The 16,014-nt window shown below is 37.7% G+C and overlaps 1 protein-coding gene across 1 annotated transcript; it reads left to right on the top strand.

The window, feature by feature from the left end:
* Positions 1-1,325: 1,325 nt before the first annotated feature.
* LOC138033153 (BTB and MATH domain-containing protein 38-like) lies at positions 1,326-6,298 on the top strand. Its single transcript, XM_068880918.1, has one exon. It carries the CDS (start codon positions 5,261-5,263, stop codon positions 5,921-5,923), a length of 663 nt encoding a protein of 220 aa, XP_068737019.1. The 5' UTR covers positions 1,326-5,260; the 3' UTR covers positions 5,924-6,298.
* The last annotated feature ends 9,716 nt before the right edge of the window (positions 6,299-16,014 follow it).

Below are 16,014 nucleotides of genomic sequence, written 5' to 3'. Positions count from 1 at the left end.
GACATTTTATGAGACATCACCAAACGGCGTAAAATCTTTGTAAATTTTCGATTTATAGACATTTTTGCAAGATTTTATAAAGTCTGTAAATTTCAAGTATTTCCTCTTATTGTAGCTCCAATAATTTATAAACATTTTACAGACATTTTATAGAGCTTTACTCAACAAAACTCTGTAAAATATCTGTAAAATAAATTTACAGAGATTTTATATTTATGGGGTTAAGTGTTAAAGTCTGTAAATTTATTATTTACAGACATTTTATGAAGTCTGTATATGGTCCAAATTTTCCAGTGTTTGAAGTAGGATATTGGCGGAGATGAGCCCTCATAAGTATCTGCATGGGAGACCGACATGTACGGTAGCGTATTGGATATTGGATGTTGTGTAGCGTATTGGATATTAGAAATCTCACGTCGCTTCAAATTTCGCGAGAATTTGCAGAATTGCAAGGGTTCTATGAAATTTACAAATTTTGTTTACTTTCGATATAGCTTGATTCTGATCGCCATACTTCACAAACATACTCTGAATAGAAGTGCTTTCTGAGAGGTGTTCTTGCTATCCACAACCGTCAGGCCATAAAGGATTTATAATGATTCAAAATCGGCAAAATTCCCATAAATTCACTTTGAACACGAAAAAACCGTTGAAAAAAATATAACTTTCTTTTTTTTATTGTACAAGGACGATTCCACGAAGCAGCTAATGCTGCTGATCCTACCCACTGCATCTTCCCAAAATCAACGGAATAAAAATCAATTGTTAGAACGGTCTTTACTCTAACCCGGGAATTCTTTTTTCTGGATGGAATGCAGTTGTTAACTATGTTCCACAGAGATCTAGGGTTGTCTTTATGTGATTGAACCTCACCACGGATATAGTATTTCTCTACGTTTTTGAGAATGACATTGACTAATCTCTGAGCTTCTTTATAGGCTTGCCACTTAATTGGAGCATGGGCATCCAAGGTGGCAATAAAAACATCGTTGAACTTTGTAAGTTTAGAGTTCACATCCTAATCAGTCAAGGTTCCGTGGTGGGTCCTTTGCTATATTCATTGTATACATCCCCATTGGGTGACATTGCAAGATCTTATGGTCTGTCATATTTTTTTATGTGGATGATACGCAGTTATATTTTCCTTTGAAACGTCATCTGCTGAGGAGTTGTCGATTTGGAAATCTACTATTGAAGACTGCGTTAGGGATATTGACTTGTGGATTCTAACAAACAAACTGAAACTATTGCTCACGTTCTGGTTTGAGCAACCTTGTCATTGCTTCTGAAACTGTTGACTGTTCAACTACTGCTAAGAAAATTGGGGTTATTTTCAACAATTCTCTGTCAATGCTTCCGCATGTCACAGCTGTATCCAAGTCTTCTTTCTTTCATCTACAAAATATTTGAAGATTCGCAAGTTTCTTTCTTTATGATACATACAAAGTTCTAATTCATGACTTTGTTACGTCAAGGATCGACTATTGGAATTCGCTGCTTTATGTTCAGTCAAAATGTATTTTACAACGTGTGCAGAGTGTCCTTAATAGTGCTGCAAGGTTCATTCATCTTAGCAGTAGATATGAACATGTCACTCCTTTCCTTATCCAGCTTCATTCGCTCCCTATTGAACAGAGGATCACTTTTAAAGTTGCTGTTATTACATTCAAGGCTTTTCATGGTTCTGCACCTGACTATATCACTGAGCTCATAAAGCCTTATACACCTAGTAGAACCTTACCATCTTCGAACAAATTGTTGCTTTTTAAATCTATATTTAATCTTAAGACCAATGGTGACCGGTCCTTTACGATGGCCGCTCCTTCTGTTTGGAATACCCTTCCATTGGAACTCAGATCTTCTTGTTCCCTTTCTTCTTTTAAATCCAAGTTGAAGACTTTGCTTTTTAAAGTTTCTTATAATGCCGTTGTGTAGCCGTTATTAATCTAGTTTTTTACAGTTAGTTTATTTTTAATGTAAAGCGGCTTTTGGACTATTGGGAATTAGCGCTCTATTAATATTGTATTGTTCACATTGTTCTTGGTGGAAGTCATCATGAACAGATCAAAGACTTTTACTGTTTCATTCCAAAGATTTTTCTAATTCATTTCACAGTTTAGGTCACCTATATCAGCTAGTATTTGACTAGGAACAAGAAAATAGACCTAAGTGCAAAATAAGTTTTCACATTGTGCTTTGTAGTGGAAGTCTTCCTAGATTACGAATAAAAGACTTTTAGTCATTTCCCAGTAACAAACTGATTTATGAAATAAAGTTTTGAAATTTATGCAATCATTACGTGCTATAAGGTAAAAGTGAGGAAACAGGACTTGTATGTGCATCAAAATTACAAAAGGTATAGTTAAGCCAATACCTTAAAGTACGGGTGGCCCACATCTGCCACGGCAAAACTTACTTTTCCACGGCAAAACTTACTTTCTCACGGCAAAACTTACTTTTCCACGGCAAAACTTACTTTTCCACGGCAAACTTACTTTTTGCCTAAAATATGGAATTCGGAAAGGGAATCTGGAAACGGAATCCGGAATCCGGAATACAGTGAAAGTAGTAGAAAGGTTAAAATTACCACGGAAAGCAATAAGCTCAACGATTCATTTAGTAAGGTACTCCTAAAGTCGACGATAAATAAAGTTGATAAAGCATCTCGTTTAATTGTGTGTATGTATGTTTTTAGTTATAATATCAGTTTCGCCAACAGGACTCTTGCCCGTTCAAAATTCGCAGTGGAGATAAACAAGGCTGCGTGTGGGCACCCACCCTGTTTGGTATTTTCTTTTCTCTCATCCTCCAACACGCCTTCCAGTTCTGCAGTGAGGGAGGCCTTCTCCACCGTACACGCCACGACCGAAAGCTACTGAACTTGACTCGTCTCCGCGTTAAGACAAGAGTGAAGACAGTGCTGTTAAGAGAGATGCCCTTTGCCGACGACGCTGCCTTTGTCAGTCACACAGAGAGCGGACAACAAGCGATCATAGACCGCTTCGCGACTGGCTGCCAGGACTTTGGCTTTACCATCATCATAAAGACTGAGGTACTGGCAATGCCGGGGACCGATGCTGAGCCGACCATCCTGATCAGCAACCAAGCGCCTGGAAGATCGATAACAGACCCAGTGTATTTGTGTTAAGGCAGATCATTTTCCATTCCGATGTGTTGACCGTGAGTCCAACTAGACTCTCTCTTGCTGCAATCGTATATGCGTATGATTCGTCATTTTTTAAGGTAAAATAGTCGCACTTTACAACAGGGAAAGATGAGTCTATTCAGGCTGAATCTCCCAAGAGTTATCTGAGCTTACAGTGGTTATCAGTCACACGCCCTTAACGATTTGTTTTCATTTTTCGAAACTAAATTGATTGACTGACGTCCACCCAAAAAATGAAAAATGAAATAAGAAGTCGTTGAGGGGCACGTGTGAATGGTGACCGCTATAAGTACTTGGGAAGAAATTGTTTTGATTTGAAATAAGCTGAAAATTGTTTTAGATATTACCTATTTTCCTGTATGTTTTTACAAAGAGGGATCTGATAAGAAAATTTTTTATTTCCGTGCGGTAAAATGCTTTTCCATAAGTATTGTACGTATGCAAGGATGCGTTCGATCGGCCTTATTCCGGAATAGGAATACACAGATTTGAATTCTGAAATCCTTCGCTTTTACAGAGATTCACATGGAAACGAAAAACTTACTAAAATGAAATTTTAAACATATCTTCAACATCCTATAGTTGCTTACTAGTAAAAACTACACCAAACATACTATTTCAAATCATCACTGCACCTATTTTTATACCGTAATAGGGTCAATCGAACGAACCCTTAAGAGATCAACAAACGAGTGTAATCAAGAAAATCGAGCGCCCGAAGACAATTGCTGTTATGTCAAAACATTATCACCCCACCATCACGAAAAAGAAAAGCCCAGACAGTTGGATTCTCTTCCGATGTTACGACATGAATCCCCTCCAAAAAGGAGTCAGCATGTGACAAATTACTCAACGAGATGAAAGTAAACATTTGCACGACGCAGGATCATTTTAAGTGACTTTGGTTCAAGTTCTTATTCCGGATTCCCCATTCCGGATTCCGGACCCGTAGAAAAGTAAGTTTTGCCGTGTATAAAAGTAAGTTTTGCCGTGAGAAAGTAAGTTTTGCCATGGAAAAGTAAGTTTTGCCGTAGAAAAGTAAGTTTTGCCGTGGAAAAGTAAGTTTTGCCGTGATAAAGTAAGTTTTGCCGTGGAAAAGTAAGTTTTGCCGTGAGAAAGTAAGTTTTGCCGTGGCAGATGTAGGCCACCGTATTAAAGTGCCCCTGTGATAAAAAAAAATCACTTCCTTTTTTTCTTCAGATTTGAAAGTGTGTTAACACCTGACTGGAAAAAAATTGACCTTTGATTTTTATCCTAGGACCGTTTACTTTGAGTGTAAATTTTGGATTTCACGGTCCGCCATTTCTCAAGTTCAAAACTGACCGATTGGACCCAAGAGGGTTGCATCCAGGGAAGAGTGACGTCAAAGGCTCACTAGCTTACAATCTCAGGGTGTGAATGCAGCTTATCATATTTGCAAATCGCGAATTTAAAGGTCTACAAGCCCAAAGCTCCCGTGCCTCATATTAATACGCTTTGCATTCTTAAACGAGTGAGCCTTTGACGTCATTTCTCCTCAATCCAGCTCTCTCAAGAACTTAAAGTTAGTAATGGCGGACCATTAAATAGGAAAATTCTAGTTAAAATAAACAGGTGTCTGTGAAATCAAGGCTTAAAAGATTGGTCGTTTAGTGTTTAGTTAGTATAGTTTGGAAATCCAAAGAAAAATAACAATTGATTTTTTTGGCCACAGGGGCACTTAAATTAGATGTCCATAGGCCCGTTTTAAACGTCGCATTTCACATGTGCTGAATCTAATGCAAATGAGCGAAACAATAGATTTGTCGCGGTTGCATTAAATTCGGTGCATGTGACATGCGACATTTAAAACGGACCTTATACGCAACGAACGCGCTCAAAAAAAAAAAAAAAAAAAAAAAACCGTTACAACCTCACACGGCCAAAGAAATCCTGCTTCCACTATCACTTTTTCCGCTTGACTTATCACGTGATGTCACGTGGTTGAATTTTCGTTGCATAATCTTGTATTTGTTACCTCAACCAACGTCCACATTGAGCCCACCAAGGAGCTATGCCAATACTCCAGTTATTTCGATGACATTAAACAGTCCTTTAAGCCTCTAACTACACAAAATGACGGTTACAAGTTACCCTTCACATTTCTCAGAGCCATGGAAGTTCAGTGATGTTGTTCTTGTTGTTGAAGATCAAAGATTCCACGTTCATCGAAGCACTCTTGCTTTTTGGTCTCCTGTCTTTGAGAGGATGCTCAGTGCGGAATTCAAAGAGAAAGATAACGGTGAAATCCCTCTTCCCGAGAAAAAAGCAAGCGAATTTGAGGAAGTGCTGCAGATCCTGTATCCATCCCTGGAAGAGAAGTTAATCACCCAAAAAAATTGCTACTTCCTGTTTGAGCTTGCTCATGAATATCAAATAGATTCAATTGCTCAAAAGTGTGTTAATCTCATGGTTTCTATGGTCAAAAACAGGACAGAGAACGACGTGTTGGGTATGTTGGTCTACGCTCAAAAGTACGAAATAAAATCGCTAATATCGACATGCATCTATGAGGCACGGCGATTAACTTTACAGCAATTAAAAGGACATGGAAAGCGTGACCAAATTGAACCACACAACTATATGCAGATTACTGAAGGGATTATAAAACGTCTTGAGGAACAATGTATAGATGTAAAGGTTACGTGCCAGGGAAAACTGCAGCAAGTGAGTCAAAGCCTTTACAACCATGGCTTGAAAAAAGGAAGTGGTTTAGTAGGGACCAGTGGAAGATCATAGGTCACCTCTGAAGAATATTTCGGTTATTTAATATACGACACGGACAGGCATGGCGTGTATTGTCAAAATCTTTCTCTTATTGCCGTCATGTTACGTGAATTAAATGCGAAAATAGGGTCTCTGCCTTCAAGCTAGCCATTGAACTGATCGCCGCTGTTGCCCCGCTCAAGCAATTAGTACGCTTTTGACAATTTCGTTTCAGAATCATGATTTGAAACAAGAAAAATTGCAAAACCCTCAAAGCCTTGACTGAAACCACTAAAACTGGTACAACAAACAAAGAAACAAGAGAATGATCAAAATAAATACCTAAGTAAAGAGATAAATAAACAAATAAATAAATAAATGAATAAATAAATAAAACAGGAACAAAAACAAGAGCACTTACTTACACGATAAGAAAATAGGTAATCAGTCTTGTTTTTTCATTAGGAGTTTGTTGCACACAGTTACGCATATATTTCCCTTTTAAAATCCTTCTTCTGTTAGTATTTTCTGTACAAAGTTATTTTTACTTTTATGTTTACGCTAGCCAACTTTAAGATCATATAGATTTCAAAGTTTTTGCGTTTTCGTCTGTAGTTTGGCCTTCGGAAAAATTATACATCGTTTTTTAAATTTATGACGATTTCTGTTCGTTTCCTTCATAATTATGTTAATGTGCGTTTCTTTTGTTTTAATTTGGAAAATCGTCGAACATTTGAATTAAAATTCAATTGCATAGCTTTGAAAGATTGATAAGAGCATTCAGTAATCTTTTGACATTGGGTGATGACGCTATGACGATAACATTTTTTTTGAAAACACTATTGTTTAGTGTGTCGAGGTTACAAGTCCAGGTGTGCAAGCTTCGTGCTTCACATGTTTACCATCAGGTGTATACAAGCAGGGTTAAAGATAATGTTATATAGTTCAGCAATGATTGATTGTTCAAAGATAAATATTCATTTCAAAGAGTACGTGAGGCAAAAGAGCTAATGTGAAGTTTCTGAAATTTAGAGACTGTAACTGGGAGTAATCATTTATTATGAAGTGTGTTCGTGGGGACAAAATTTGGGTTCTGGAATATGTGAGGGAGTACATGATGTTTCCTTCCGTCTAAACATCCTAATCAGTCGAACGTGTGCATAATGCCTTAAGAACAGCTTACATCACTTACATATAGATACATACGTGAATCCTGAGGAACTAAAATAGGCATTAAGAACCCTACATGAAATCCTAGTACGTTTGTTGCACGTTTGTTAAGCAAGAATACTTCCAATTCGTATCAGGCGAGTGACTGATCTGCTCATCAACTTATAGTTCGACAGGTCACGTTAACTAATTGTCACGCTTTCCTTAACTTCACCACACCACTATGAAAACCACGAAGTGCGCAATAGTCTTTGCGCATCTGATGTATGACATCATTCAAAATGGAGCAGAAAATGCAGACGGTCGACGAAAAAATAGGCCATTTCCGAGTTCATATCCGCCTCCTCTTCACGGCGAGTTTAAGTGCAACGTTTTTGTGATGGTAATTAGTTCTACTTTATATGAATGAAAACTAATTTTCATAAAAAAAACTTTGTACTTACACTCGCTTTGAAGAAGAGACAGACATGAACTCGGAAATGGCCTATTCAAAGAAGGTCACCTTGAACCACAGGATTATGAACTGCGCTCACCATCGTCGAACGCAATTACCTTCATGAGCTTTCAAAGGGTTCAGCTGTGACAAGCATAAGGTGTTATATTTAATTTGTGAAAACGGCTTCTTATGTTCCCTTTTAACAATTTCGGTCGTTTCGGATCACGTGACAAAGGTGATTGAAGACCGCTGGAAGATCGCATCCGCATTGCCTCAGTTAATTCTCAAGCTCCCGAGCTTGTTTTTATTTTCGTGTTCTCCCTTAAGAAAGGAGTTAAAGTTTCAAGATGTGTACCGGAGAGGAGAATGATTTTTTACTGCTAATACCTGAAATATATTTTTAGACGGTGTGCATTCTGTAGAGGTTATTTTTTTCTGTTGTTCCCGTGACCGCGCAGTCCTAGTTCACTCTTACTGATCAATGGGGCCTTGTCCTTGAAATAACCAGACAGTATGACAGAGAACCATTAATAGTTTTTTCAATTATTTTCACCGGGATAGGTCCCGCTCTCTGACGTTATATCCTCTTGCCATTGCTCTCTACTAAAATTACACTGAAGAAGTCGAGCGATATTGGTATTGAGAAAACCTTGTTAACAGATTTATGCCAGAGACCAAGTCACGGGCCTCTTCGCTTTCGGAAAACAGGGACCTCTATTGCCGATTTTCATTGACTTAAGAACGTAAAACTTTCGTGGGTAATTTCTACAGGAAACCATATCTCTCTCTGACAGATGTGGGCTGAGCAGGCCACAAACCAACTCATATAAAATGAGAAATCGTAGCTAGATAAAAGTTTTGCAAGTAATTTCTTAATAGCACTTTCTTCTATTTTTATACCAAAAAGATTAGCTTTATACTTTTAAGGTTTCGATTGAGCAAAGAAGAAAGTGAGAAAAATTATCTCTGCTTTGTCCTCTTTTTTTTCTTTGGCCTCACACAATCCACCAGCCTCATTTCACAACTAAAATTTCGACTTTAATTGTGCTAACATCGCTTGCTGATTTTATAAGCTCAACTCAAAGATTCAAGAATAGTTGTTTTACCGATATTTAGGGAAACTGCCTTATAATCCTTGAATGTTTTTACTGATTTACGGTCGACAAGAAAGTAAAGCTTGTCAAGCTGCATAGTAATACTTATATCTAGCAATAATTAACGTTATAAAAGTATTGTTATTAAGTGTGAATATTATTTTAGAAAATGGTCTTAACGTATCACACACTTCAGCGTAAAAGTAGAAAGGCAGGCTTCTCATGAGAAGTGTGGTCTACTATCGATATCATTTTTAGACAAATCAAGGGTTCCTGTATCAGCTGTATGGAACAATGAAGTGTTCCTGCATGTAATGCTTTCTGCTACTTTTTAGTTTTCTAAGTATTTCAATAAATATGAGCTAGTGCACTTCCTTCATTAAACTGAAGTTTCTTTCATGTTGTTGTTGTTAATTAACTTCATTTAGGGTATAGGTACAATAAACTGTTGTTGTTGTTGCAGTTGCTGTGTACTGTAGCCTAGTTTGACTTTCGTTATTCTTATGACTTTAAAAGTAATAAACTCTTTAATAAAAAGAAACCTTAAAACTTTCAAAATCGAGAGCAATGTTGTCGCATTCGACGTCAACTTCATCATGACAGTGCACAATGTTTTGTTTTCGCTTCGCACGGGTTCGCAAATTAGTTGCACACAATTTAATCGAAATATTTGATTGGTTCTCTTCTCGGTTGTACTGCCACGACCTCGGGCCAATATTTCCCAGTACGGCCCTCGCGCTCGGCTAGTAAGAAGTTAGTATTATTAGATTAAACTTATTTCATTCTTTCTTTTTTTGAAAATCTCGCTTATTAATTCAGTTCCTTCTTTAACTGCCAGAGAGTTTTAATAAACTTTTCAACTTTTCAACAAAATAAAGGAGGCTGAGTAAATATGTCTGTTTCTGTCAGGTGATTAATGTAATTTATTATATGACTAGCTCCGTGAGCGGGCAAGATGAACCAAATCGCGCGCTCTGATTGGCTACCCGAGCGGGCAAGATGGAGCGATACTGCCCGCTCGGGATTTCTCGCTTGGTCCCGCAAGATCAAAGATCATTTTTTGGTGTTTTAAGTCATATAATAAATCCTTTATTGACCAAGATTGTTCGGTCAAGATGACTGGATATTGGCCTCGTTCTTTTTTTGCGTGTTTATGGACCTCGACTTCGTCTCGGTCCATAAACACGCAAAAAAAGAACTTGGCCAATATCCAGTCATCTTGACCTCACGCTTGGTCAATAACCCATACGTATTGAGACCGGGTGTTTGAGTTAACCGGAAGCTTATGTATTGGACATCTCACAATACCATGCGTGCTCCAGTGGGAGTGTTGTAGAGACCAGAGAAGCATCTTGTATGTATGTTCAGTTTCTGTTTTAATCCAGGACCTGTATTAAACATCGTGGTCGTAAAACATTAAAGTACAAAATTTAACAATTGAGTCTCGGCATCGCAAATGTTGGCTCTCATAACACTTCAATACCAATTCAACAATGGAGAATTTGATTGTCTTACCACAACTAAGGTCCTGTGACAGGAGAAAGCCATGCAGAGGACAGCTGAGTGGCATTAATATAACTTCACTGCTGACACTTTCAAATTTCATACCCTGATGCAAAGGTTTCAACCACTTTCAATAGCAACACCAACAGCACACAGCAGTAACTGACAACTGAGTAGCATTCATTTCACTGCTGACACTTTTAAATTTCATCCACTGATGCAAACTAGGTATAAAGCACTTTCAAGCATATCACCAACAGCACACCAGAGAAAGGACAGCTGCAATCTTCAACAAAAACTTTGAAGCACTTTGAACATTCTTGCACCGTTTTCGCCCACCTCCCTTTCTCAAGGTTGTTATAGCTAGTCAAACAGTAAAATGTCATGTCAACACTGTCCAGGGGAAAGAGGTGATTCAAGGATTTTTGCCGAGGATTGAATCTCAGAGAAAAAAATATCCTGCAGAGCATTTAGGAGGGAAAAAATATCCTGCCCACCAGGTTGCTTGAAAAAAAAAAACTTGCTGACCAGAAATCACCCCCCTCCTCAAAAGGTAAATGGTCGGCCCTTAACAGTACAATACAGTACAATATCAAAGTGTGCGTGGAGTCGTTAACAGAGCAGTACTAATGTTTGAGTGCCAAAGTTCAAGATCAAGTTCAATTAATTTCTTTCACACTATATTTACCGTACATTGTAAGTTTACAGACATATTAATTAAAACAATAACAGATTCTCTTCATTAGTTAATTAAACAGCATAAAAATAGAGCTAATAGCTTATTGAATGTGTGCGGTGACCAAAGTAGCTGCTTTCGAGTTGGCCACCGCCTACTTTAGAATAAACAAAAAAACACACTGAGCTTAATTAACATGGAATCTATGACTAGCATAATATTATTTAAAGATTGAGATAAATTAGAGAGATATTGAACAATGGGCTATTTATTTTTAAACTCAAGGATAAAAGGAGGAAATGAATAAATAATAATAAAACAAGTAAATAATTGAAATTAATAAGGAAATAATAGTAAGAGGTAAAGGGACAAAAGAGCAGGAAGAAAGAAGCAAACAAACAGCAAGCAGACAAACAAAGTAAGGGCAGAAGCATTTATAACTAATTATCTAAAACAGCATATCTTATTTGATTGGCAAGACATTAAATGGGCTTTATAGAGTTTCTTAAATTGGTTTGGGCTTTAATTGTAATAATAAACTCTTGTTTTGGCATCAAGGGGGCACTTTCTCAGAAACCGAAGCAGAGTACTTAAAAATGAATTTACTCATGTTGGTCCTAACTTTTGGATGGTAAAAATTGAGTTTAGTTGAGTTTCTTGTGTAATAAGAGTGAACAGCTGTCACAGGTGTTAGACAATTGTGAAATATGGATGGTACAGCGGAAGGATTGTTGTACAATTTAATTGTGCCAATGAACAAATTTTAAATTTGACAACATTTTCAAATTATCTGAAAACATCCAGAATTTGGGGTATGGGAGGGCCTACTGTTGTTTGTTGGCAAAGAAGATACTACGAATAACATTTTTTTTTTTTTTTTGCTTTGTAGAGATTTTACGTAAATTTGTTTGATAGGTGTTACCCCAAAAGATTGCTCCATTAATTAAGATAGGGGAAAATAAGTGTATAATACAGTTGCCTTTAATTAGCATTTTCAAATTCAAGTAATTGCAAAGTTTATAGAAGATTCCTAGATTTTTTGCTAGTTTACTTTGTATTTGTCCTATTTGAGTTTTCTAAATAAATACCTGATACCTGATATTTGATACTGGTTTCATGGTCAATGTTTAGAATATTAATGTTATGTATATAGCTAGATTCTCTGGAAATGTTATGAGCATACATATAAAATAATATTATTTGTTTTCCTCATATTTACAAACAGCTTATTAGGTTGCAATAGTTTAGCACTTTCTGAAGTTCTGAGTTCATTATAACTGTCTCAGGGTCTTTTGCTTCTTTAATTAGTGGAATGAAAAAGGTTAGCATCATCAGCAAATAGTCGAAAGGATAATTGAAATTATCTGAAGAGTTTGGCAGGTCGTTTATGTAAAGAAGAAATTATAAGAGTGCACTGGGCCAAGGGTTTCTCCTTGGGGGCCTCAACATACTTGATAATTTCCATATGAGTTAATTTCATGGTTGACTGTGTTAACCTTTGGAAAAATCAGGAACTAGGAAGAGGCCACATGTAATATGGTTGTTATCAATTGCAGTTTTAACGTTGTCACTTTTTTCCAGAATAGCAAGTTCAGTACAATGATCTTTCCCAAACTCAAACTGATACTGAAAGGTATTGTGTTTATCAAGAAATGAAATGAGCTGATCATTAACGATTTTCCCTAGGATCTCACTGAATGGTGACAGAACTGCTATAGGCCTGTAGTTTGTAGGATCTGTTACATCATCAGATTTCAATACTGAAGTTACTCCTGAGACCTTCAGTACATTGGGGACAATGCCCTGGGTAACTGATTGATTGAAAATGTAACTGAAAGTTATAGAAAGTTGGTTTGCAAATCTTATTAATTTGTTTGGAATATCTAAGAAGGCCTTGTTATCACTTAGATTCGAGGATAATTGAGTCACATATTCTTTAGTGACAGTTGATAGATAGAAACTGTTCTCAGGAGTATTGTTTAATATGTATTTAGCGAGATCACCACAATGGTTGTTCCAATTGAGCTCGCAATAAATAGGATAAAGTCTCATTTAGTCACTGTCTGATTCAATAACAAAGTACGATTTGCACGAGTTGTTGGGAAGGCCTTTACGCTACCGTTGATTGGTTATACTTCAACATGTGAAAGAGCACTACACCATTCTGATTGGCTGTGTAAGACTTTTTTCACATGTGAAAATAAAGCATATAGATTTCTACAAATGAGCTTTATGGAATGAAATTCTCATGTTATGAGTAATAAATTAGCTGATGGGTGCCTGTACATAAATCACACAATAACATTTGGTCTGTTATTGTCAGTGTTGATAATTTCGGCCCAGCAAGCCATGGTCAATTTTATATCTGCCCTGGGTATAACTTTTAAGTTGTTAACAATGTAAAGAGCTGCACCACCAACTGCTGTTTCAGAGTAGGTGTGGTATGTCATTTTTAGTTATAGTCTCACTGTCTAGCTTTGTTTCTGAGATAGCTAATTTGTCAGGTTTTGTATCTAAGGAATATAAGAAATCTTCTAAGAGAGGCAAGTTTTTTTTTTTCTAAAAAGCTTTTAATGTTGCAGTGCAGCAAAGTATGCCCCTAGAGTTGCATGATGAATTTAGTACCTTATTTAATTTAGAGATCTCAAAATATTCTGAACATGGGGAACTAAGCATGTAATCAGAATCCCTTTCATCGTGTTTGTCAGGATTTGGAAGAACATTCAATAAGTCCATGTTATTATTAATGAGCCTTATATTTGTCAGAATGGGTAGTTTCTAAAGAAACTGTGATGCTGCGTCGGTGGGGAAGTAGTATACAAAAATTTGGTTTTATCAACGGAGTTGATAATGTAAATTGGCCACCGTACAGAGATTCTAAAAGCTAAAGCTTAGAATCTCTGTACGGTGGCCAATTTACATTATCAACTCCGTTGATAAAACCAAATTCTTATATTTGTCAGGTCAGGGGAACAAGTTCAAAATCTGTTAGATTCAAGAACGGGAGATTCAATAAACTGTTAATATCAGTCAAGACTTTTTAAAAAATATTAACATTTAGAAAGACTTATCTGCATAGGTAATACCTCCTTTCTGGGTTTGCAAATTCCTCAAAATCCTCTAAAGTATTAAGCCAAATACTTGCGATGAATCTGTTTGACGTAAATGAGTAGTTCCGTTCGTCGTCCACAAGTACTTCCATTTGTTAGGACGTATGCAAAACATGGACCCAGGTGGTCCATGGACCACCCTTGTGGACCCCATTGTGGACCCGGTCCATGGACCCCTTCATGGACCCGGTCCATGGAGTACCCCAGTGGACCACCCTCATTTTGTAAATTCAATACGTTTTACAAGCAGAAAAATCTCCAGACAAGAGAAAGACGTGATCACTTATCTCGCACTTATCTGGAAAATTTAAGCTGGAGTCCATGACTAGGAGCAAACAACTCCCATACTAAGCCTATGTCACGGTTTTTACACACCAGGAGCCCATGTACGATATATTTTTAGACTACGTTTTATGCAAGAAGACAAAGACAATTCCGGTAAGGTGACTGACGCTATGACGTCAAGTTTGTTTCTTGTGATTGGTCATCGGGTTCCTGCAGGAACCGCAGCGGGAAATTCAATCCAAAAATGAAACGCGGTCTCTGAAAACGCTCTGACGGAAATGTAGAGCTGTTGTTTGGTCCTAGTTATGGGCTGCTGATTTAAGCAATTGCCTGTTTTGTAAACACTTATACCACTTATTCGGTGGATTCCTCTATAACTCGCTTTTCAAATATAAGCTCATTTCATTCATCGAATCCTTCGCCGGAACAAATGAGCCCAAAAATTGACGTGCTCCTAACTGTATGGCTTCATAGCTCAGTTGGCAGAGCATTGCAACGGCATCACGGAGGTCACGGGTTTGAATCCCATTGTCCAGATAAGTGTGAGGATCACTTCCCTCTTTCGTCTAAAGATTTTTCAACTTGTAACTTTGCAAAATGAGGGGTGGTCCACTGGGATAGTCCATCGACCGGGTCCATGAAGGGGTCCATAGACCGGGTCCACAGGGGTGGTCTAGGGACCAGGGGTCCATGTTTTGTATACGTCCCATTTGTTACAGTTCTTGAAGGTGTTGATCTTTCCGAAGAGTCGTCTTCTATAAGCTGTCAAGGATTCGTTTATATAAATCTTCGTTGGCCTTTTGGGGATTCTTTTACCAAGTTTCACTGCTACTGATGGTAAACAAGTGGTGTTCATTCCAATAGGCCTTTTGCATTTAACGATCACATGGTACAAAAACCGCCATGCTGGAGGGCAAGCTCATTATTATTCCCCCACTGGGACATTAAAACAAAGGCAAGTCAATCTTGACTGGTTCAGGTCTCTTTGTTTTAATGTCCCATCGGTTGTGGGGGGTGGGGGGTGGGGGAGCTGAAGTCGGTGAGCAACTGGTATGCCAGTGATCGGCTCGTCGTAATATTGAAATAACATTGCTTAAAGTACATTTTAGAATTTAGAATTAAGTACGTTTTATAATAATTTTATCTCTTTGATTGCCTTTAACATTTTGACTTTCTACTGCATTATCTGCTCATTCTTTTCAAAAAAACATCGAATTAGCTTGTGTAATCATTCTATTTTACTACTTAGGTTAGAAAACAATTATTCCATGAGCGCGCGTTGGATATGAGATGGTAAATAGCCAACGAGGCGCGTAGCGCCAAGTTGGCTATAACCAGTTTTATATCCATCAAGCGCGAATGGAATAATTGTTTTATTAACTTGCTTAAACTTCAAAAGTTTGGAAGTACGAAATACGAGCGAAAAACAGGGAGAAAACCCGAGCGGAATCGAAAAAAAGTTGATGAATATGCGATGTTGTGTAATAGGTGGTCAGACAGAAGCATGCGCAGGCTCATCACAAACTATGGCCTTGATAATTATCGCTCTCATGGGAAAACCAAATCCAGTAATTGTTAATTAAAGCGCGCCGCACACAGTGAGGAAAGAGCTGAACAAACTGCCTCCCGAGGCGGTTTGCTCAGCCGTTTCCTCACGTGTGCGGGGAACTTTTAGTGAGAAATTCACCTCGCGAGGGCGGGAGGAAAAAATCAAACATGTTTCATATTTTTCGCCTCGCAAGGCAAATTCCTCATTGTCCCAGTGCGTCCATCGTGAGAATAGATTTGAGCTTGGTCAATCAAGCATCTAATAAAAATACATGGCATTCTCACGTGACTTCAGTGACGTC

The sequence above is a fragment of the Montipora capricornis genome, chromosome 14 (assembly GCF_036669925.1).
Source record: "Montipora capricornis isolate CH-2021 chromosome 14, ASM3666992v2, whole genome shotgun sequence".
In the NCBI taxonomy this organism is placed as follows: Eukaryota; Metazoa; Cnidaria; class Anthozoa; order Scleractinia; family Acroporidae; genus Montipora; species Montipora capricornis.
The sequence above is the reverse complement of the archived record's forward strand: the minus strand, read 5'-3'. Positions and strand labels throughout refer to the sequence as shown.

What these genes read in the sequence shown, in the direction of transcription:
- LOC138033153 (XM_068880918.1), top strand. Translation starts at nt 5,261, where the DNA reads ATGACGGTTACAAGTTACCCTTCACATTTCTCAGAGCCATGGAAGTTC.